At 46.5% G+C, this 24228-nt stretch overlaps 1 protein-coding gene across 1 annotated transcript in view; it reads left to right on the forward strand.

Moving 5' to 3' along the window:
• Nucleotides 1-24228, forward strand: part of LOC115088545 — a 97224-nt gene that overhangs the window by 70847 nt on the left and 2149 nt on the right. Inside the window, exons 7-9 of the mRNA XM_029596805.1 lie at nt 9143-9269; nt 23669-23782; nt 23941-24058. Coding sequence (XP_029452665.1) covers nt 9143-9269; nt 23669-23782; nt 23941-24058 — 359 coding nt within the window. The remainder of the gene's footprint in view (nt 1-9142; nt 9270-23668; nt 23783-23940; nt 24059-24228) is intronic.

The raw sequence follows: 24228 nt of genomic DNA on the forward strand, positions 1-24228 counted from the left end.
TCTCAACTTGTGAATCATTTGGAAGATCAATATATTCTTTCTCCAAATCAATTTGGATTTAGGAAACACTGTTCAACTGAGACCTTACTCCTTTACTTAATGGACTCAGTTCTACGAGGGTTTGATGCTGATGACGGCGCAAGCTGACATCACAATATATATAACCCTGCAATGACCCCCAGCCTGCCAGTATTCTCCATCTCCAGCAGATAGTGAATATACACCTCCCTATGGGGATTGCTTCAAGCTTTTTAAAGGGAGAAATTTGAAATTCTAAATTCATGAAAAGAAAGCCCCTCCTACGGTGATACCTAATGGTCCCTCCCCCAGTTAAGAATTCCTGAGGTGATTTCCGTGGTCTTGCAGATGTGTGCCTTGGTCCAGTAGCTAGTTCCTGGCGTGGACTTAGCAGTGGGTGCAGAAGGCTGAGCTCAGTGGTGACGGCAGATGCCCTCTCCCCCCGCAGCTGGAGATCGTCTCTGCACTCAGCCAGTAAGCACTGAGCTCTGGTAGGTTTTTTAAAAAAAAAAAAAAAAAAAAAGGAAAGAAGAAAAAGAACGTTACCTTCAGAGACAGGGTTTTTTTAGGCCTTCCTTCGGTTTCTGTGCTCAGTGCACCATCCCGATGTCATTCCTGCTCCCATTGGGGTTAGGGGAACTGGGCAGTCTGGTGGGTTGAGCAGCCCAGGTGGACTAGGGCCCACGTTAGGCTTTTTTCGGCAACCTCTGTGGTAGGCTGCAGCGGCGACATTTTTGTGTGCTTGTGCATGCTTTCTGCCATCTATAGGACATCAGTGTGTGCAGTGGGTCGGCTCTGCACACGTATTGTGCGTGCCACGCTAAGCGCGATTTTTTTGCACATAACTTTTTTGAGCGTGGTGATACGTTTCACAGGGCACACTAGTGGTGCGTGCGCCTTGAAGTGCTTATTGCTGGGGCGCCTATAATTAGTGCGCACAACATTTTGAGCAAGAGCCGTTTGAACGCAGTTACTGCCACTCATGGTGCCGATAAACAAGAAGCCTTAAGCGCCTTTCTCTTTGTGTTGCCAGTCATATTAGGGCTTCTCAGCCTTACCTGGCTTCTAACCTGTGTCAGTGATGTTCAGATGCTTAGGGAGAGTTGTTTTCCTCAGATTTTGCTAAACCTGGATCCTCTCATTCTGAAAATGGTCAGGTTATGGTTTTGGCTGGAAGTACACCAGATATTTGTTCTTCCTTGACTGGCTCTTCCGCTGGCAAGAGCAGTTCTGTGGGACCAGCTCCAGTTCCTTCTGGGCTTGGTCAAGACCTGGCTGCTTTTTCTTGGATGGAATTTTTTCAAGGCTTACAAGCCTTTCTTCAGGTGCAGTCCTCCGCTTTCCCCATTTCTGTCTGGCTGGACCCTGAACTAGTGGCTCCTCCTTCCTCCAGTCCTATGCTTAAGCACTGGGGCTCACTTCGGCTCCCTGCGAGTGTACCCGACAGGAATCTGGATGGCACTGATGATGAGGTTGATCTGATTCCATAGAAGATGGGGAAATTCCTCCAGGGTTGGAATCATATTGAACCATATTGCAGTTCTTTCTTAGAGATGAACTGCTGGGCCTGATTTCCCTGACCTTGAAACTGATGGGTGTCCCTGGTTCGGATGCTTTGTAAAAGCCGAAGAATTGAGTCCCATTTTGGTTTCCTTACGTAAAGCCTCTTTTTTTTTTTTTTCCCCCTGTGATGGATGCAATTCAGGAATTGATTGATCTGGAATGGGATGCCCCAGATGTAAATTTTAAAGGGAGTCAGACACTGGAAAGCCTGTACTCCCTGGATCCAGCTGTGAGAGAGCGTTTACATTTTCCCAAAGTGGATGCTTGGGGGTATGTGTCGTTTCTAAGCGGATGACTCTACCCATAGTGGGAGAAGCAGTCTTGAAGGATGTATATGATAGAAGGATTGAGACTATTCTTAAGCAAGCCTTTGAGCAGTGCTAATGAATTTACAGATTGCCTTCTGTTGCACCCTAGTGGCGAGATCTTGTCTGCTTCTCTCTCAGGAGGTTGATGAGTCTGGAGGAAATTCCAGAGTGGATATGGAGCCTTCTGCCGCCTTTTTTAGCAGACGCAGGCTGTGATTTGGTCCGGACCTCGGTCAGAGGCTTGGCTTTGGTGATAGTGACCAAGCATCATCTCTGGTTGTGAAATTGGTCAGCTCATGCAGCTTCTAAAGCCAGTCTTACCAAGATGCCCTTTAAAGGCTCGCTCTTGTTTAGGAATGAGTTGGAGAAACTGGCCAGTATGTGGACAAGTCTCTGGTACTTCGGTTGCTGGAGAATAAGAAACAGTTACAGCATCCCTTTGGCATGAGGGGTCATTTCTGGGTTCCAGGCGTTTTTGTCCCTGGGATGACTTTTCAGCAGACTCCGCCTTTCGGTAGTTCTCAGTCTTTTCGTCCTTGACAGCCCAAGAGAGGAGCGGGCTCGGGGATGGAACTTCCTGAGCTTTCCAATGAAGGTTTGCCGACCCACCTTCTGGAAAAGGAAATAGGGGCCATCTCTCTCTCTCTCTTTATCAGGTGGGTCGAGATCATGTCAGACCAGTGGGTCTTGGAGGTGATACACGAAGGGTATACACTGAAATTTCGCAGTATTACTCAGGACGTGTCCCCTTGCCACTCCACGCAGAAGAAGCAGGCAATGGAGTTCATGCGTCAAAGGCTCCTCAGACTGAGAGCTGTGGTTCTGGTGCCCACGTCTCAAGAAAGTATGGGGCGATAATCCATTTCTTTTGTTGTGCCCAAGAAGGAGGGCTCCTTTTGTCCCATTCTAGATCTCAAGAAGGTCAATCGTCACTTGAAGGTGACTCATTTTCGAATGGAAACTTTACGCTCTGTGATAATGGCGGTGCAGTCAAGGGAATTTCTGACCTCCTTGGTTCTGTCAGATGCTTACCTTCATAATCCCATCCGATTGGAACACCAACACTTTCAATGTTTTGCAGTGTTAGAGTGCCATTATCAGTTTCAGGCGCTGCCTTTTTGGTCTAGCAACTGCTCCTGGAACATTTTCCAAGATTATGAAAAAAAGGAATCCAGTACACCGATATTTGGACATCCGGCTGATTTGAGCCAAGTCTCAGGTGGAGAGCCGCCTGGTGACACACAAGGTGATCTCCTTATTGCAGGAGCTTGGTTGGGTGGTAAACCTGACCAGGAGCGATATTCAGCCAACCCAGTTGTTGGAGTATCTTGGGTCTGGTTCGACACGGGACAGGACAGAGTTTTCTTACTGGAAGTTCGGATCCAGAGATTGATGTCTCAAGTGTGTCAGTTGATGAACACCATATGCCCGATGGTTTGGTCCTACTTACAAGTACTCGGCTTTATGATGACTACACTGGAAGTGGTGCCATGGGCAAGGGCGCATATATGTCTTCTTCAGCGCCCTCTATCTCGTTGGCACCCGCAGTCTCAGGATTATGCGGTTCAGCTCCACTTGCTTATGGACATCTGCTCCCACCTCCAGTGGTGGTTGCAGGGGGATCATCTGAGAAAGGGAGTTCCCTTGTCTTGACGGCCTGGTTAGTACTCACGACAGATGTGAGTCTCCATGGTTCGGGGGTTCGCTGTCTGGAGTTAACAGTCTAGGGGTGCTGGAATGCCGAAGAGTCCTGCTGGAACAACAATCGCCTGGAGGCCTGGGCGGTATGGCTGGCATACTTGCAGTTCAGCCACAGGCTGCGGAATCAAGTGGTTCGTGTGATGTCAGACAATGCGATGGCAGTGGCCTATATTAATCACCGTGGAGGAACCAAGAGCCAGCAATTGTTGCAGGAAATAGACCAGCTGATGGACCAGGCAGAATGTCATCTGGAGATGATCTCAGCCTCTCACATTTCAGGAAAAGACAACGTAAGAGCAGACTTTCTTAGTAGGGAGAGTCTGGACCCAGGAGAGTGGGTGTTGTCAGCCAAGGTAGTTCAGCTGATTATGGAGCACTGGGGTCTTCCGTTCTTAGTCCTGCTGGTGACTTCTCAAAATGCGCAGGTTCCTCGATTGTACAGTTGCAGGAGAGAACCATGGTCCCTGGGAATAGATGCTCTCATACAGGTCTGGCTGGAAGGCAGATTGCTTTATGCCTTCCTCCGAGGTCCTTGCTGGGCAGGATAATTTGCAAGATTGAAGGCCACAGGGGGCTAGAACTCCTGGTGGTGCCAGACTGACCCAGGTGTTCGTGGTATGCAGATTTGCGACAACTCCTGCTGGAGGCTCCCCCTTCGTCTTCCTCCACACATGGATCTGCTACAGCATGGACCGGTTCTTCACAAGCATCTGACAGTTTGGCCCTTGAGAGGAATAAGCATGGTTATTCCTCTGCGGTGATTGCCATTTTACTCCGCGCTTGCAAGTTCTCCACTTCTTTGACTTAATTGCGGCTTTGGAGAGTTTTTGAGGCCCAGTGTGAAGAGTTGGGTGTGCTTCCTCTTTCACTTAAGATCCCTCTCATTCTGGATTTTGTGCAGGATGAATAAAGGATTGGCCCTTAATTCCTTGAAGGTTCAGGTTGCGGCTCTTGCCTGTTTCAGAAGCCTGGTGAATCGTGTTTCTTTTGTTTTTTGAAAGGAGAAAAGCATTTTAGGCCTCCCTTGAGGTTTCCGGTTCCACTGTGGAGTCTTAATTTGGTGCTGGACTTTTTGGCAGGTCCTACGTTCCAACCACGTTCCAACCACTATGTTTACTGAAGAAGATATTGGGGAGATACCCGTTCTGGAGAAGGTTTTCATTGGTAATGATTCAGATGGACTGAACAAACTCATGGTGAACCTAGAAGATGTGGTAGGCCTGATTGACAAACTGAAGAGTAGTAAATCTCCTTGGCCGGATGGTATACACCCCAACATTTTGAAGGAACTAAAAAATGAAGTTTCAGATCTATTAGTTAAAATTTGTAACCTATCATTAAAATCATCCATTGTACCTGAAGACTGGCGGGAAGCTAATGTAACCCCAATATTTAAAAATGGCTCCAGGGGCGATCCGGGAAACTACAGACCAGTTAACCTGACTTCAGTGCCAGGCAAAATACTGGAAAGTGTTCTAAAGATCAAAATCACAGAACATATAGAAAGACATCGTTTAATGGAACAAAGGTGAACCAGTAGATGTAGTATGTTTAGATTTTCAGAAGGCATTTGATAAAGTTCCTCATGAGAGGCTTCTAAGAAAAGTAAAAAGTCATGGGATAGGTGGCGATGTCCTTTCGTGGATTACAAACTGGTTAAAAGACAGGAAACAGAGCGTAGGATTAAATGGACAATTTTCTCAGTGGACGGGGGGCAATGGAGTGCCTCAGGGATCTGTACTGGGACCCAGCTTTTCAATATATTTATAAATGATCTGGAAAGGAATACGACGAGTGAGGTAATCAAATTTGCAAATGATTCAAAATTATTCAGAGCAGTTAAATCACAAACAGATTGTGATAAATTGCAGGAGGACCTTGTGAGACTGGAAATTTGGACATCCAAATGGCAGATGAAATTTAATGTGGATAAGTGCAAGGTGATGCATATAGGGAAAAATAACCCATGCTGTAATTAACATGATGTTAGGTTCCATATTAGGAGCTACCACCCAGGAAAAAGATCTAGGCGTCCTAGAGGATAATACATTGAAATCGTCAGCTCAGTGTGCTACGGCAGTCAAAAAAGCAAACAGAATGTTAGGAATTATTAGGATGGGAATGGTGAATAAAACGGAAAATGTCATAATGCCTCTGTATCGCTCCATGGTGAGACCGCACCTTGAATACTATGTACAATTCTGGTCGCCGCATCTGAAAAGTATATAGTTGTGATGGAGAAGTTACAGAGAAAGGCGACCAAAATGATAATGGGGATGGAACAGCTCCCCTATGAGGAAAGACTAAAGAGGTTAGGGCTGTTCAGCCTGGAGCAGAGACAGCTGAGGGGGGGGGGGGGGGGGGGGGATATGATAGAGATGTTTAAAATCATGAGAGGTCTAGAACGGGTAAATGTGAATCGGTTATTTACTCTTTCGGATACTAGGACTAGGGGGCACTCCATGAAGTTAGCATGTAGCACATTTAAAACTAATCGGAGAAAATTCTTTTTCACTCAACGCACAATTAAACTCTGGAATTTGGTGCCAGGGGATCTGGTCAGTGCAGTTAGTGTAGGTTTTAAAAAGGTTTGGATAAGTTCTTGGAGAAGTCCATTACCTGCTATTAATCAAGTTGACTTGGAAAATAGCCACTGCTATTACTAGCATTAGTAGCATGGGACATACTAGTTTTTGGGTACTTGCCACTGTTGGAAACAGGATGCTGGGCTTGATGGACCCTTGGTCTGACCCAGTATGGCACCTTATGTTCTCATGTTCTTAGCCTTTCCTTACGGTTGTTGACCTTGAAGACTGTATTCCTGGTGGCTATATGTTCTGTGTGTTGGTTTTCTGAGCTGCAGGCCATGTCTTGCTGGGAGCCGTTCCTTCAGGTGACTCCGGGTGTGTTAGAGCTGCGTACTATTCCATCCTTCTTGCCCAAAGTAGTCTTGGACTTTCATTTGAATTGATCCATCTCCTTGTCGTCCCTGGTTAAGGTCAGGAATGTGGAGGAGTTTCACCTTTTGCACTCCTAGGATGTTAAGTGTCCTGTCATGCAGTATCTGGAGGTCTCTGAGTCTTTTCAAAAGGCGAATCGCCTGTTTGTTCTCCATGGCAGGAGTAAGAAGGGCGCTCTGGTTTTGCGGGCTACCATAGTTTGTTGGATTAAGGAGGTGGTTACGGCCATGTATGTGGATGCTGGAAAGCTGTTGCCTACTCAGGTTATGGCCCATTCCACTAGGGCTCAGGCAGAATCATGGGCGGAGGTTACTCTGTTGTCTCCTGTCCATAGCTGCCGAGCTGTGACATGGTCCTCCTTACACACTTTTTCCAGGTTTTATCATCTGGATTTGTAGGCCCAGAAGGATGCAGCCTTTGCAAGTGCGGTGTTGACTTGGCTACGGGCAACCTCCCACCCTGTTGGGGAGTAACTTTGGTACATCCCACGGGTCCTGAGTCCATCTGTCTACACGCTAGAAAATGGAAAAATTACTTACCTGATAATTTTGTTTTCCTTAGTGTAGACAGATGGACTCAGCTTTTCGCCCTCGACTGCCAAATAAGTGTGTCAATAGTCCTCCTGTGGGGCTCTGAGTCCCAAGTGATAACTGGTAAGTGTTCATCCAGTTCCTAGCTTGGGGTATCTAGACTCTTATGTGAGTTCTGTGCTTATGGTTACTTGAGTACAGTTCTGGTTATCTGTTTTTAATCATGTTTTTTGCTAGTCTGTCCACAGTTGCTTTTGAAGAGAATACTGGCAGGCTGGGTTCACTGCAGGTTTATATATACTGTGACATCAGCTTGTTCCATCTCCATTTGCTGGCAGAGGAGCATAAACCCACTGGCCCTGTCTACACTAAGGAAAATGAAATTATCAGGTAAGTAATTTCTCCATTTCTGAAATTTGTCCATCCAGAGAAAGTTCAGAGTCTAATATGATCCCTTGATTACTAAATTTAAGACTGTAGTCTGTATTGCAATGCAATCTTAGATTCATTCATCTCAATTTGGAAATCCACATGGGGATTCACCCTACTCATCCACCAAGCTTCAGACTTACCAGTATTTAATCATATCCATTTTTTCCAGCCAGCATGATATTACCTGTAGTCCTTGATTAATCTTCATCATCTTATCCAACCCCTCTCTTGAAATTGAATATAAAATCAGGATGCTATCTGCATAACAGGGAAAATATAATCCTGTCTCACTATGACATCGCACAAAGGGGTCATATATATGTTACAGGATTGAACTCTGTAGTTACCCTCCCCCCCCCCCATATTGCAGGTTCCAGGGAGCAGAGCAATGCTGACTTTTGACCACTCATTGCAAACTTTTTTCTACTACAAATTTACTTAACATAACAGACTAAAATTACACCCTGCAGAAACAGAATTAATATACTTGTCCACAATTCATCATTAATATACTTGTCCTCAATTCATCAACCCCCACAAACACTCACATTCGAAAAACAACATATACCCATAAAATACCATGCAAAAAATCTAGGCATGATCATAGACTCGAGAATATCAATGACCAATAACATTTCTGAAATAGTCAAAAAATCCTTCTTCAACTTACATATGCTCAAAAAACTCAAACCCTTACTATTACCATCTGATTTTCGCACAGTTACACAAGCCTTAATTCTAACAAAATTAGATTACTGCAATTCACTATATTTAGGACTACCGCTATCAACAATACCAATACATCCTCTACAGCTCGTCCAAAATGCAACAGCGAGAATGTTATTCAATCTACCACGAAAAGAACATAAAACACCCATCTTACATCAGCTTCACTGGCTCCCCATAAGCCATCGCATCACATACAAAATCCTGTCCACTATTCATAACCTCCTCTACAACTCTAACTCTGTGTGGCTCTGTTCCCTACTGCAAATATATAAACTGCCAAGACAACTCCGCTCTATGGACAAATGTATGTTAGAAATTCCCTCAGAATAATAAGCCTAGCTTTAATTCGGAAAAAGGCCTTCTCTGTAGCAGGTCCGACCCTGTGGAACTCTCTTCCTGAACAAATTCGATTGACAGAAAATTCCAAAGATTTTAAGGAAATACTGAAAACTTATCTGTTTAATAGTGCTTATAATACATAATAACTGCAGTTATATACCACTACGATGATATCATTAGAATTAAAATTCTAATGTATGTATTTTAATTGTATCTTAATTCTTTTCTTTTTGTCATAAATTATGTTTGTATTTTTGTAAACTGCCTAGACAGGCAATCATGCCTTATTGTGCAGTATACAAAAACTTTTAAATAAAATAAATCTTATAAAAAGAAGATAAACCTTCTCAATACTATTCCCTGAATCCCCCCAAATCTTAAGTCGGTCCACCAGTAATTGATGATTGACTGTATTAAATGGGGTGGACAGATCTAAGACAATAATCACCATTTCTTGACCTTTATTTCCTATCCAATACAATCATCTAATAAGAATACTAACACATGCATTATAATGAAGCTTGAGAGAGAGAGTCTGAGGATGTCCTGTTTGCTGTTCCAGGCATCGGTCACATTCAGAGATGTTGTTGCTTATTTCTTGGAAGTGGAGTGGGACATTCTGGGAGAATGGCAGAAGGAGCTGTACAAGAAGGTCATCAAAGAGATTCATGGCATCCTCATGTCACAGGGTAATACCTACAGTACCTGAATGTAATCCACTTTGAAGCACTGAGAAAAGTGTGAAAAGCGAAATATAAAATAAATAAAAATAAATATATCTTTTCTATCTATATACACATTTCAGGATGGGTGTCATTTTTTTCAGGGCTGGACAAATGCTATTCCTGAACATACCCAGATCAATCCAGACCAGTGGGTTATGCACTCCCACCAACAGATGGAGGCAGAGAACAAAGCTTCGAGGCACTACTATATACCAAGTGTGCCACCTGCAGCTCTTCAGTATTTCTCTGTCTCCAGCAGATGGTGGTGGTGCATACCTGCAGCTCTGAGCTGAGTTCTGGCATTGTGTGCTCCCCGAGGTGCCAGGTTCCGTTTTTTGGGCCATCCCTCGGGTAGAGCCGGGTGAATGGGAGGTCGGATACCCCTGGCAGTGTTAGCCCGAGGACCCCGCGACCACCGATAGCCAGGCGACTGGCTCCCTCAGCGATCCCGAAACCTCCCTTGGAGTGTCCTCTGACCTAGGGAAGTAGCCCCTTTGGGGAAAATTTGTTATTTTTTTTATAGTTGGTTAAGTTTTATTTAAAAAAAAAAAAAAAAAAGAAAAGTTTTTTTTCTTCCTGCTTCTTGTCAGCGGCTCTGCCGCGTGCCTCAGTCTGCTCAGCAGAGCTGAGCCTAGCAACCCCTTGAGCTCTGGAGGGCTCCAGGGGAGAGATCAGGCAGCGGGTTCAGTGCTGTGGGGGCCTGCCCTACCCTGGCAAGGAGTCAGGGCCGCGCTACTAGTGATCGCTCGGCGGTGCCAAGCTAATTTTAGCCGCGGTGGCCATCTTGGTTTTTTTGAGGAATTAAAACAAGGAATAGCCGAAAATCCTTAAAAAATCTGTTTATTGAATAAATGATTGCCCGACTCTAGGCCTGAGTTTCGCCCATTGGGGGGGCTGCTTCAGGGGCTATAATAAAATAAATAATTTAAATTAAAAAACACACAGATACGGAAATAACTTGACATAGGCTGTTAAGCATACAAAGAATTATAGTCATGTAAGGTAATTAATACAATAGATGTCCATTAAAAAATGCAAATACAGGATGGTACAAACATGTTCTGAAAAGAGGAGGAGACAAGGAAGAGAAATTTCAGCAAAACCAAGTCACATACAGAATTACTTATATTACCTGAAAACAACAGACTGTCACTTTTAAGATGTGCTTTTCAATCGCTCAAGCCTAATAAAAAAAAAATTAATTAATTAATTAAAAAATATGAAAAAAGCAACTGTCTTAAAAGGAAAAATAAAATTATTTATATAAAACCGTACCTCATTCAAAACGAGATTGACAAGTTCAATGGGTGTGCTCTTTCCATGGAGGTTCATAAACAGACTTAAACATAAAAAAACTCATATTAATAAGAAAAAATGATGGTAATGAAAAAATTAAATTAAATAGAATGAAAAAAAGGTAAAAAACGTTATTACCTCTTGGGAACACAATTATTGAGCACTCATGTTCTTAAAATCAGAGCAGCTACCAAGGTAGCATGCATTCCAACAGCAGCATAAAGTTTGGATTTTTTTTTTTTCAGGCTTCTTTCTCTGCCGACTGCCTTCCTGCACATCTGCTCGGAGTGCCCAGGCTATTTTTGGCGCGTGTGCCATTTAGGGGGATTGCGTTTCAGGCCTGACCCAGGGGGGCCCCTGGGGATTCGCCGCAAGCAAGAAATGGCTGAAAAACCTCTGATGGAGGCTTGTAACGCCTGTGAAACATGGTTGGCTTACCTGGATTCCCTCTCCCTATGCACGTCTTGTGCTGCGGAGGGGGAGGGGACCTCTTCGAAGGGTCAGGACAAAAAAGGCCACACGGAGGTCAGCTTCGGGGACTGGCTCCAGGGCCAGGTCTCTGGCGGCCTTCACTACCTCGGTCAGAAAGGAATCCCAGGAGGACCCTCCCCCGCTGTCCCCCGCGGTGTGTGAGCCGAGTCAAGAAGATTCTAAGGACATGGATTCGGATTCCAGAGCCAATGAGATGAGCCTGGGGGGCTTCTCGCCTGAATTTGTGCTTCTCATGCATGAGGCTTTCTTAGCCAGTAAGTCGGCTAAGCGCAAGTCACAGGACGGGGCTGGGGGGTCCTCGAAACACCTGAAGTCACGCCCCGACTCTCAGGGTTCTTGAGCGGCCGGGGTCCGTGGGGATCTTGATGGCCCAGGTGACCCGCAGGGGGAGGATCCCCCTCCCCCTAGGAGGACACCGCTGTGGACCCAGACGGGACCCTCTCTCCCAATTTGGATACCGGTGGGGATCACCAGACTCTGGGGGAGCCCGGGACGGAAGGGGACGATCCTCGGATGGTTTGCCTCTTTAAGAAGGAAGAGTTGTGCCCCCTTATTCCTTTGGTGCTAGAGGAGTTAGGTCTGAAGTTGTCGCAGGAAGAGTCCGATAATGAAGGGGTTAACCTGATCCTTGACGGGCTCCGGGGTCCACCCAGTGCCTTTCCTATACCAAAAAAGATCCAGAAGCTTATCAGTCAGAAATGGGACTCTCCGGATGCAGGCCTCAAGGTCGGCCGGGCTATGACTAAACTGTACCCGGTTCTCGAAGAGCATTTGGAGCGCTTGAAGACTCCAAAGGTGGATGCGGTGGTGTTGGCGGTCACTAGGAAGACTACCATTCCAGTGGTGGGCACCGTGGCTCTGAGGGATGTTTAGGACCGCAAGCTGGAATTTCACCTTAAGTGCCTCTTTGAGGTCTCCTCCTTGAGCCTTTGAGTGGCGGTTTGCGCTAGCATGATGCAGCGTGCTTCTCTCTGTTGGATCCAGAAACCGCAGGATCCAGCTTCCTCTGGAGTTTTGTCCCCGCGCCCGGCTGGAGGCGGGCATTGCTTATGTGGCGGATGCCTTGTACGATCTGGTGCGAACCTTGGCCCGGATCATGGTCTCTTTGGTGGCGACCAGACGTCTTCTGTGGCTCTGAAATTGGGCGGCGGAAGCATCCTCCAAATCGCAGTTGTGTAACCTTCCCTTTCAGGGACAACTTCTCTTTGGGGAGGATCTGGACCAGCTTGGGTGACACCAAGGGGGAACAAGCTACCCAAGGATAGAAAGCCATTCAAGAAGTCCTTACCTCCACAGGCCCATTATCGAGACACGGCGTTTCAGGCAGGGGAGGGGTGGCCCTTCCTCCTCCAGCTCCAGGCAGTCAACGGCTCGACAGCAGTTCTTTTGTGGATCCTACAGGCCGACACGAGGTGGCTCCAGTCAAGGAGCGGGAGCCGGAAAGCCTGCCCAATGATGTCAGGCCTGCTCACTCCTGTCACAGTTTTTCAAGGAGTGGGCAAAAATCACCTCAGACCATTGGGTTCTAGAGGTCATAAGAGTAGGCTACGCCTTAAAACTTTCTCACCCACTCAAGAAGACCTTTCTGGAGTTGCGCTGCATTTCCCGCAACAAGCGGGCAGCAGTAGAGGAGACGATTCAAAGAATGCTCAATCTGGAAGCAATTGTTCCCGTTCCCCTGGATGAGCAGGGAAGAGGGCGATACTCCATTTAATTTGTGGTCCCGAAGAAGGAGGCACCTTCTGTCCTATCCTGGATCTTCAGGAAGTGAACGTCAGCTTGAGGGTCCCTCGCTTCCGGATGGAGACCCTCAGAACAGTCATCGCAGCCGTCTGCAAAGGGGAGTTCCTCGCCTCCTTGGATCTCTCAGAAGCCTACCGCCACATCCCGATTCGGAGCAATCATCAGCAGTTCCTGCGTTTCAAGATTCTGGGACAGCATTTTCAGTTCCGGGCGTTCCCTTTCGGCTTGGCGACGGCTCTACAAACCTTTACCAAGGTAATGGTAGTCGTAGTGATGGCCCTCCAGATGGAGGGAGTGTTAGTCCATCCTTTCGTGCAGCCACTAAGGGCCCCAGCTTCTATTATTTTTCAATCTAAAATCACAAGGTTTTTAGGCACAGCTACACCCCCCTTCCGACCTCCTCTATACTCAGCACACTTCAGCCTAGCAAACATGCTAACATTCCCCATCCCTATTATAAAAAACTTTTACAACAACCGGAGAAAACATACCACCTCGACCCCCCCCCCCCTCCCCCAGCATAACAGGTTGTTACCCATAATGGCTTCCCCCCATTACACAATTCATTGGGCTATCTCTCTTCTCCATTATTCTCTTCATCGTCCAATCCCTTACAAAAAAAACCCATATCCTCAATGACTATTTACCGGACTCCCAACCGGACATCTGCACAATTACGGAAACCTGGCTAAAACCCACACACATAGCGTTAACCAACCAACTACCTCTACAGCATTATGATCTTTTCTCAGTTCTCAGACTCAAAAAAAAGAGGCGGTGGCCTTCTTTTAGATCCGACTCCAGACTCGAAATCGCTTTCTTCAACTCAAAACAACTACAAACAAATCTGCTTAATTGATCAAAACATTGCGACAAGGCGATAGCTAAAGCCAGAAGAATGCTGGGCTGCATAGAGAGAGGAATATCGAGTAAGAAAAGGGAAGTGATTATTCCCTTGTACAGGTCCTTGGTGAGGCCTCACCTGGAGTACTGTGTTCAGTTCTGGAGACCGTATCTTCAAAAAGACAAAGATAAGATGGAGGCGGTACAGAGAAGGGCGACCAGGAAGGTGGAGGATCTTCATCGGATGACGTACGAGGAGAGATTGAAGAATCTAAATATGTACACCCTGGAGGAAAGGAGGAGCAGAGGTGATATGATACAGACTTTCAGATACTTGAAAGGTGTTAATGATCCAAAGACAACGACAAAACTTTTCCGTAGGAAAAAAATCAGCAGAACCAGGGGTCACGATTTGAAGCTCCAGGGAGGAAGATTCAGAACCAATGTCAGGAAGTATTTCTTCACGGAGAGGGTGGTGGATGCCTGGAATGCCCTTCCGGAGGATGTGGTGAAGACCAGAACTGTGAAGGACTTCAAAGGGGCGTGGGATAAACACTGGATCCATAAAGTCAAGAGGCCGCCAATGAAGAGTGGGTGACTCGCCAGAATGATAGCTACTGCCTGGAGACAATACCCTTATTAAATAAACATACACATGCTTACTGTGACTCCAACATCGCTCTAAGCTTCAAAAACAAGAGGAAATGTGGAAAAAAGGATTCACACTCACAAAGAGGGGAGTAGCTGGCTTGTTACGGCGGTTACTACCCCAAATCAAATAAGCCTGATACTTCACTTTCAATGCATATACAGCATAGTTCTCTGCTTCAACGGCAGGGGAGAAGAAAAGAGGGTTCGGCACTCACAAAGCGGCACTCAACGGCAGGAAGCTTCAACGGCAGGGGAGAAGAAAAGAAGGTTCGCAGTCACAAAGCGGGGAGTAGCTGGCTTGTTACGGCGGTTACTACCCCAAACCAAATGTGCCTGATACTTCACTTTCGATGCATATCCAGCATGGCTCTCTGCTTCAACAGCATGGGAGAAGACTGATATTTCACGCATATCCAGCATAGCTCTCTGCTTCAACGGCAGGGGAGAAGAAAAACAACCAATAAGGGCTGTATAACATAGTCTGGGTATAACAAATAAGCATGGGTGTAGCTTGCTTATTGCGGCGGCTACTACCCCTAACTAATCAAGCTAGATATTTCACTTGGATGTAGCTCCATCACTGCTATCTACATTAAAGGTGGGGGAGGAAGGGAAACAGAACCAAGAGCTAAGAGAAACAGATAAGTATGAGAGATAAAATGTGTGAAGCTTGCTGGGCAGACTAGATGGGCCATTTGGTCTTCTTCTGCCGTCATTTCTATGTTTCTATGTAATTTACGCCCCTCCGAGCCTCCTAGAGTCAGATCCATCACACCTCATTGAGCTCATTGCTAAATACATCAACACAGATGCCCCAGCTATCATCTTGGGAGACTTCAACCTCCACATTAATTCGACTCCTCTCTCCTCCAATTGCGAAGCTCTACTATCTTCCTTCAAAGCTATGAGTTTCAATCAAATTATCAACAGTCCCACGCACAAAGCTGGTCACACATTGGATCTCATCTTCATAAATTTAGGCCTTACCCAAACGTCCTCACCCATTTGCTCCCCAATCCCTTGGTCTGACCATTGGCTGATCACTACTGACCTCACGATATCGGAAAACCTAGCCCGCCCCTTCCCCAAAACAACAATCCACTTCAGGAAATCCTGTTCACTGGATGACCTAAGTTCCCACCTCGCAACGGAACTCGTTAACCTCGAGCTGTCTGACGCAGACTCAGCCCTTGCATCCTGGTTCAACATCACTAATAAAGTGGCAGAAAAAATATGCCCACTAACAACAAAAGATTTAAACCCTTCCCTCAAGAACAACAATCCGTGGTTCACATCGGAACTGAAAAAAGTCAAACAAGACCTAAGACGCAAAGAACACTTATGGCGCAGGAATCCCTCCGCATCTTCTTTATCAATATTCAAAACAGCTATGCACAACTACAGGAAAATTATACTCCGCACAAAGAAAGACTTTTACGCCCGCAAAATTCATAACTTCTTCTTCGGCGCCAAGGCATTGTTCTCTTACATCGTGGATCTTACACAGCCGACCTCCCCTGCCATCCCAAACGACCAAGCCCAAGTCAAGTCCTCAGAACTTGCTATATTCTTTGACAAAAAAATCTCCACTCTCTTAGCACCACTCGCCTCTGCCAAGATCCAGCCACCTCCCCCTTACACCCCCAACAACTCCCAAAAAGCAATCTTCGATTCATTTGAACCCATTTCTCCCCTCGAAATAGAAATCTTGCTAAAGAAGATGAAACCCTCTTCTCACCCGATGGATCACATCCCATCAAAACTACTGATCAGCAGCCCAGAAACAATTTCTAAACCACTTGCAGAAATTATCAACCTCTCTATCACAAGGATTAGTACCAGATTCTCTAAAACTCGCTTCTGTTAAGCCATTACTAAAGAAACCCAATCTGAATCCTTCCGACCCTGCTAACTTTCGACCCATTGCCAACCTCCCACTTATTGCCAAACTCATGGAGAAAACTGTCAACAACCAGCTCTCAGAATACCTTGACGAACACAAGATCCTTGCCCCAGCTCAGTTTGGATTCCGTAAATCGTTAAATACTGAATCCCTTCTAATCTCGCTCATGGACAGTATCCTCTTGGGCCTTGATAAAAAGACAACTTTTCTGCTGGTACTGCTCAATATTTCAGCCGCTTTCGATACCGTGAACCACTCCAACCTCATCAACCGTCTATCAGACATCGGCATATCAGGAACAGCACTCAATTGGTTGAAATCCTTCCTCCGCAATAGGAGTTTCAAGGTTAGAATAAGTAACAAAGAATCTCCCTCCATCAGGTCAACTCGTGGTGTCCCGCAAGGATCCTCTCTCTCCCCCCACTCTTTTTAACATCTATCTCCTCCCTCTCTGCCAACTCCTCACAAATCTAAAGATAACTCACTTCATTTATGCCGATGACGTGCAGATCCTCATTCCTGTGACTGAATCGATCTCCAAAACCCTCAACTTCTGGAATGGTTGCCTACAGTCCATCAACCTACTCCTCTCCAGCCTTAACTTAGTTCTTAACACAGCCAAAACGAAACTCCTGCTCATCTCTCAGGATGACAAAGATCTGGCGGTCAGCAACCTCCTTTCGCCACAAACGACCTCCATCACCCATGTGAGAGACCTCGGCGTTACTCTGGGTAACAATCTGAACCTAAAAAAATGTATCAATAACACAACAAAGGAATGTTTCTTCAAACTACAAATCCTAAAAAAATTGAAACCTCTCCTACATTCACACGACTTCCGCACGGTACTCCAGGCCATCATACTCTCAAAAATAGACTACTGTAATTCCCTCCTTCTCGGCCTTCCCACGAATACCACCAGACCCCTTCAGATGCTACAGAACTCCGCTGCAAGGATCCTGACCAACACCACCCGAGGAGAGCATGTGACCCCCCTCCTTAAAAAGTTACACTGGCTCCCCATTAAATGCAGAATCCTCCATAAAGTACTGACGCTGATACACAAAACCATCCACATGCAGACCACTCTCGATTTAAATATCCATCTTCGACTTCACACGTCGCCCAGACCAATAAGATTAGCGTACAAAGGCACCCTCTATGCACCCCCTGCCAAATCCTCTCTCAGGAAACGCGCTCTCTCCACCACCGGACCCGCACAATGGAACTCTCTCCCCCCCGACCTTCGCCAAGAACCCTGCCATCGGACGTTCAAGAAAAAGCTTAAGACGTGGCTTTTCAGACAAGCCTTTCCCTAAAGAACTGAAACCATTACCTCCCCCATCGCTAAATGCTCATTACTCTATGTTTTTTCTTTATATGCTGTTAAACGTGCAATAATCTATGGTTTCGTTATATATGGTTTCTATATGTTAAACGTGCAATAATCTACCATCCTTTCTTGTTTGATGTTAAACCCTGTTTAAACCACCCTGTTTGATGTATTTCTAACCTGGTTCAATGTAAACCGACGTGATATGTCTTTTCATGAACGCCGGTATAGAAAAACCTATAAATAAATAAATAAATAAATAAATAAATCCTTACCTCGATGACTGGCTGATTCGTGCAAAGTCGGAGGAGGATTGCTTGCGAGTGATACGCCGGGTAACCCAGTTGCTCTAGTCACTGGGCTGGGTGATCAATGGAACAAAAAGTCATCTGATCCCATCGCAGTCCCTAGAATATCTGGGAGCTTGCTTCGACATTCAGGACGGCTGGGTGTTCCTCATGACGGATAGGATGCGCAAGTTGCAGCAACAAGTTCTTCATATTCTGCATCTTCTGTTATCCAAAGTATGGGACTATCTGCAGCTTCTGGGCTCCATGGTGTTGACGTTGGAGTTGGTGCTGTGGGCCTTTGCTCACGTTAGACCGTTGTAGAGGGCGCTATTGTCTCGGTGGAACCCGGTGTCGGAACAGTACAAACTGCCATTACCGTTGTCACAGCAAACCAGGACCAGCCTGGAGTGGTGGTTATCAGAGACCAACTTGCAGAAGGGCATGTCCCTCGAAGTCCCAGATTGGGTGGTCGTGTCGATGCACTCAAGTCTTCAAGGTTGGGGAGCGGTGTACCTGGGTCATGCAGCCCAGGGCACGTGGTCCGTACAGGAATAGTCCTGGTCCATCAATCGCCTCAAGATGAGGGTGGTTCGCAGGGTGTTGATGTCATTTCTACCTCAGGTACAAAAAAGAATGGTTTGCGTCTTCTCGGACAACACCACCATGGTGGTGTATCTCAACTGACAGGGTGCACCAAGAGTCTGGCAATGGCTCGGGAGACTCATCTTCTCTTTGCTTGGGCCGAAATTCATCTGGAGGGAATCACAGCCTCTCAAGTGGCAGGGGTGGAAAACCTGCAGGCAGACTTCCTCAGCCGACATCAGCTGGATCCCGGGGAGTGGGAACTTTCCCGGGAGGCCTGGAACCACATTTGTGCCAGATGGGGGGCTCCCCAGCTGTATCTCATGGCGATACAACTCGAAAGTACGTCGGGTCAGTCGGTCTGGATGCTCTCGTGTGCAAGTAGCCGACCGAGATTCTGCTCTGTTTTTTCCCACTTGGCCCCTCATCGGTCGCATTCTTCAACATATAGAGCAACACCCAGGTTCAGTGGTCCTGGTGGCTCCAGAGTGGCCACAACGTCCTTGGTTTGCAGACCTTGTTCAGCTAGCGGAAGATGGTCCGTTGCGACTGACCCACCTCCCGGTTCTCCTCCTTCAAGGATCCATCTTTTCAGATCTGGAGGATCGCTTCTCTCTCAAGGCCTGGCTTTTGAAAGGCGGCGACTCCGAATGAAGGGCTATTCGGAACCGGTGATTTCCACCCTCCTCCAGGCTTGACATCCCTCCACTTCCATGGCGTACGTTCGGGTGTGGAAAGTGTTTGAAGGATGGTGTGATCAGCACAGCGTGATACCCCTTTCAGTGACCATTCCCTATGTTTTAGCCTTTCTGCAACAGGGCTTGTCTAAGGACCTGGCCTACAGTTCCTTCCGGGTCCAGGTTTCGGCTCTGGGGTGCCTCAGGAACCGGATAGGGGGCAAGCCCCTGGCCAGCCATCTGGATGTTGTCCGTTTCCTAAAAGGGGTAAAGCATCTTCGCCCTCCAGTTTATAAGCTATGTCTGGACTGGAATCTTAGTCTGGTTTTACGGACCGCTCCGCCCTTTGAGCCGTTGCATCGGGTCTCCCTCAAGGACCTTACTTTGAAAACGGTTTTCTTGGTGGCCATTTGCTCTGCTAGACCTATTTCCGAACTGCAGGCTTTTCCTGTCAGGATCCTTTCCTGTGCATTTCGGTGGATAAAGTATCTTTGCGTACGGTACCTTCCTTCCTACCCAAAGTGGTATCTGCCTTCCATGTGAATCAATCTGTGGAATTGCCCGGGTTTTCAAATTGGGCTCGGGACTCATCGTCTGGTAGAGAACTTCACCTGTTGGATGGTATTTGCTCCAGTATTTAGAGGTCATTAACGCCTTTCGATGGTCGGACCATCTTCTTGTGTTGTTTGGGGGTCCAAAGAAGGGTGAGAAGGCATCCAAGGTCTCCTTGGCTCGATGGTTGAAGGAGACCATCTGTTCATCCTACATTGGCAACGGTCGACCTATTCCAGCGGGTTTGAAAACGCATTCTACTAGAGCGCAGACGGCTTCCTGGGCAGAGTGTCAATTGGTGTCGCCTGAAGAAATATGTAGGGCCGCTGTATGGTCCTCTATGCATACCTTTACAAGACATTACTGTCTGGATTTACGGGTGCCGGAGGGTGCAGTCTTTGGGGAAAGCGTTCTGAGAGCGGGTCTTTCGGGTTCCCGCCCACTGTAGTGTGGCTTTGGTACATCCCACTGATCTGGACTGATCTGGGTATGTTCAGGAAAGGAAAATTGGGTCTTACCTACTAATTTTCGTTCCTGTAATACCACAGATCAGTCCAAGGCCCGCCCTGGTAGACCTGCCGAAAGACTGATTTTCCTGGTGTTTAGCTGCTGTATGTAAGAAGAATATAAGGGATGATCCTTATTCATTGAATGTTATGGGCTATGGTCTGGATCTGGGGTTCCAGGTTCAGGGGAATCTAACCCTTGCATTTTTGTTTTTCGTGTTCGCCCTTATGGGAATTGTTTATAAGTTTGACTATTGCATCATGGCTTGGGTATTAATCAATACTGCGGAGCTGCATGTGGTACACTTGGTATATAGTAGTGCCTTGAAGCTTTGTTCTCTGCCTCCATCTGCTGGTGGGAGTGTATAACCCACTGGTCTGGACTGATCTGTGGTATTACAGGAACGAAAATTAGCAGGTAAGACCCAGTTTTCCTATTTCCAGGTTCAGTGAGCACCTAAAATTTAGGACCTTGCTCTTTATCTCAGCCCATCCATCAGGAGTTGATGTGGTTTGCTAGCACCCAGTAAAAGACATTCCTCCTACCCACCTGACAAAAATGCTGTGCTGAATGCTGAAACTTATCATGCTAATTTTAAAATGAGCATGCGGGTGTCTATACACATGCATATCGGCATGCGGGTGCCCATACATGCCCTTATCGACGCATGAGAAGAGAGACAAATTTTTAATCATGTGTGCACTTGCGAGCGCATGATTTAAAATATGCCTACCGTGTGTAAGTATACACCTAATTTTAAGAGGATACTCAAGCAAACCTATTGTGCATATCTTCCATACGACTTTGCTGGCTTTTATATGTGTATGTGAGTGGCTTTTAAAGCATGCTCGAGTGAGAGACATTCCCAGTTTTTCCAATTAGTCCACCAGTTTGCGCAGTTAATCTCTAGGTCATCCAGACCTCTCTGGTTCTTCATCCTGCACGCCCCTCATTTGACCCAGACGCCTCACCCTATTGTGTAAGCCTTAAAGTGTGAGATCTCCAGATTTGTTCTTCATCAGGAGCAGCAGTAAAGTTATACAGCTATAAGCCAATGCACACTGCAGCCTCCGGTTTTAAAATATGGAGTTATGTGCATATTTGTTGGCCCTGCTCTGTAACACCCAGTCCCTCCTCTCTTCAGTCTTCTAATTATTTGCTTGCACACGGGTATATATGCATGTAAATTGTGGCTTTAAAAATCCACATTGCTCATGATTGGCCTACATATGTGTGTATGTGGGCATTTTTGCACAAGCAGGTTTTGAAATCGATCCCTATATATTCAGCTGTATGAAACCTATAGTTGTCCATCACTTTTTTCTTAACAACCAAAGCTGGCACAGGGGAACAGGAGGAATGACTTATCTCTCTGATTCCCACCTGAGAATCACAACTTCTGTGCAAGAGCATGTTAGCTCTGCACCATATAATTTTACTGTACAGAATTTAACCCTTCGAAATAGTAACCAAATGTCACAGGCCATATATCCCTTTTCCCTGGCCTCTAGATCAGTGGCGTAGCCAGAATTGATTTTTTGGGTGGGCACAAGGTTAACATGGGTGGGCTGTAGGCATGCAGGTCTACTAGTTGTTTTTTTACTGATAAATAATGCCAAATTATGCAGCATAGCATTCACATCTACGCCTAAGTATGAGGTTTACTTAATAATACAAACATAATTCACGGTGATTTGTGGTACTTTAGCCTTCTTATTATTACGATTTTATACACGGCTCCTACCTGTCCATAAATTTTGAGAGAGCGGTTGTGTTGCTTATATTTAAATTGCTAACATCTCAAAATATAGATATATATTTTTACCTTTGTTGTCTGATCTTTGTATTTTTCTAATCAGTTGGTCCTGGTCTCTTTTTCCCATTTTTTCCCTTATAGCTCATTTCCTAATTCCTTTTCAGTGTCTTTCTTCTATTACTGTCTTCTTCCCTTCCACACACACACACACACACACGCTTTCTCTCACAGACTCCCTCTCACACACTCAAGCTGTCACTCTCATATGCTCTCCACCCCCCCCCAGCTCACATTCAAGTTCTCACTTTCTCACCCCTCCCCAGGCTTATATTCTTATGCACACACAGACGCACATCCAGGCACCCATTCTCACCCACACACATAAACCCAGACTCCCATTCTCTCCCACAAACCCATGCTCCCAGTCTCACCCACACATATTCAAGCTCCCATTCTCATCCATACATATACACATTTAAGGTCCTATTCTCACCCACACATACACACATTCAAGCACCCATTCTTATCCACATATTCAAGCTTCCATTCTCACCCACCCACACAAACCCAGGCTCTCATTCTCACCCATATATACACACATTCAAGCTCCCATTCTCACCCACCCACAAACCCAGGCTCCCATTCTCAACCACACATACACACATTCGAGCTCCCATTCACCCACATATTCAAGCTTCCATTCTCACCCACATACACACCCAGGCTCCAGTTTTCACCCACACACACTCCCATTCTCATCCACACATACACATTCAAGCACGTGCACAGCTTCCGCTTTCTCCCCCAGAGCAGGAAGATCAGCTGCCTCTCCTGCTGCCACCGGCCTCCTGCTATCTTCGGGCGTCGGGCCGTACTGCCCGCCGAACTTCCTGTCGGGGGGGGAGCGGAAGCGTAGCGCACAACGTCCGCTTCCTCCCTCCCCCCCCCCCCCCCCAAGCAGGAAGATCGGCGGACCATACGGCCCGACGCCCGAAGAAGATAGCAGGAGGCCGGTGGCAGCAGGAGAGGCAGCTGATCTTCCTGCTCTGGGGGAGAAAGCGGAAGCTGTGCGCGGCGCTTCTGCTCCCCCAAACAGGAAGTTCGGCGGGCCGTTTGGTCCGAAGATAGCAGGAGAACGGGTGGCAGCAGGAGAGGCCAGCTGATCTTCCTGCATTGGGGGGAGGAAGCGGAAGCTGCGCGCGGCGCTTCCGCTTCCTCCCCCCGAACAGGAAGACCGGTTGGCCATACGGCCGCAGCAGCGCTTCCCCATGTGTGCTGTGATGGCGCGCGAGGCATGGGTTCTCTTGTTCGCTGTCGCGGGGATGGGATCCCGCGACAGCCTTGCAGTTCCGGTGCCAGTTGGGTGGGCCTGGGTCTAAGTTGGGTGGGCACCTGCCCACCCAGGCCCACCCGTGGCTATGCCACTGCTCTAGATAGTTATATTTATGTTTGAGGACTTGGGTTTTCCTTCACAGATGACCTAAGAAGCTGGCATTCCTTCTTCCCATGAGGGCATATACTTGCAGATAAAATGGGTGCCTGCAATACCTCCATCTACGAGGGTCATGACTAGAAATGACTGTACTCGAAATCACTGTTTCTTCTCGGCAAGCTTTGTCAGGCCAAATACACACCAAACAACACACACACACTCCTCCATCAGAATAGGAAATGGATGAAACCCCCAGTGATTCTACAAGTACAAATTTCAAATGTAATTTTACTATTTTATTGACAGGTTACTCAATTCATAATCCTGCTGCAGTATTCAAAATTAGAAAGGAAGATGATAAATATTTCACTCAACACTGTGAGTGGGAGGGAAAAGAAAACATGAATGACCTCTCCATGAGTAAGTAAATATGCTGGATTTAAAGGGCTTTATATTTTCACATCACAGGAAATGGGTCGTTAATATCAATTATTTGGAGACTTAAAATCCATTTCCTAATAAAAATATTAGAAGGCGCTCAGTGAATCCTTCTAGACATGTTTGTTTTCTCATCACAGGCTTTCCGATTGTAACGTCTGTGTTCTCACTGAGCATTAAACAAGAGGAAGATCTGCCCTTCATGGATCATCCTGAATCGGAGATCACTGAACCGATTTGTCTACCTGTAAAAAGCAAGTATCAGATTTTCTCCTGGATCCTTTCAGCTGGTGACATTTAGTTCATCCCTGGGAGGACAAGAGGCCTCCATCCTCTCTCTTACCTCCATTGTGTGTTTCACTACTTTGGATGGGTGAGGCTGTCTTGTGGGGTGGCACGTGATAAGGTTTTGGTGCAGGGATGCCAGA

The sequence above is a fragment of the Rhinatrema bivittatum genome, chromosome 3 (assembly GCF_901001135.1).
Source record: "Rhinatrema bivittatum chromosome 3, aRhiBiv1.1, whole genome shotgun sequence".
Classification (NCBI taxonomy): Eukaryota; Metazoa; Chordata; class Amphibia; order Gymnophiona; family Rhinatrematidae; genus Rhinatrema; species Rhinatrema bivittatum.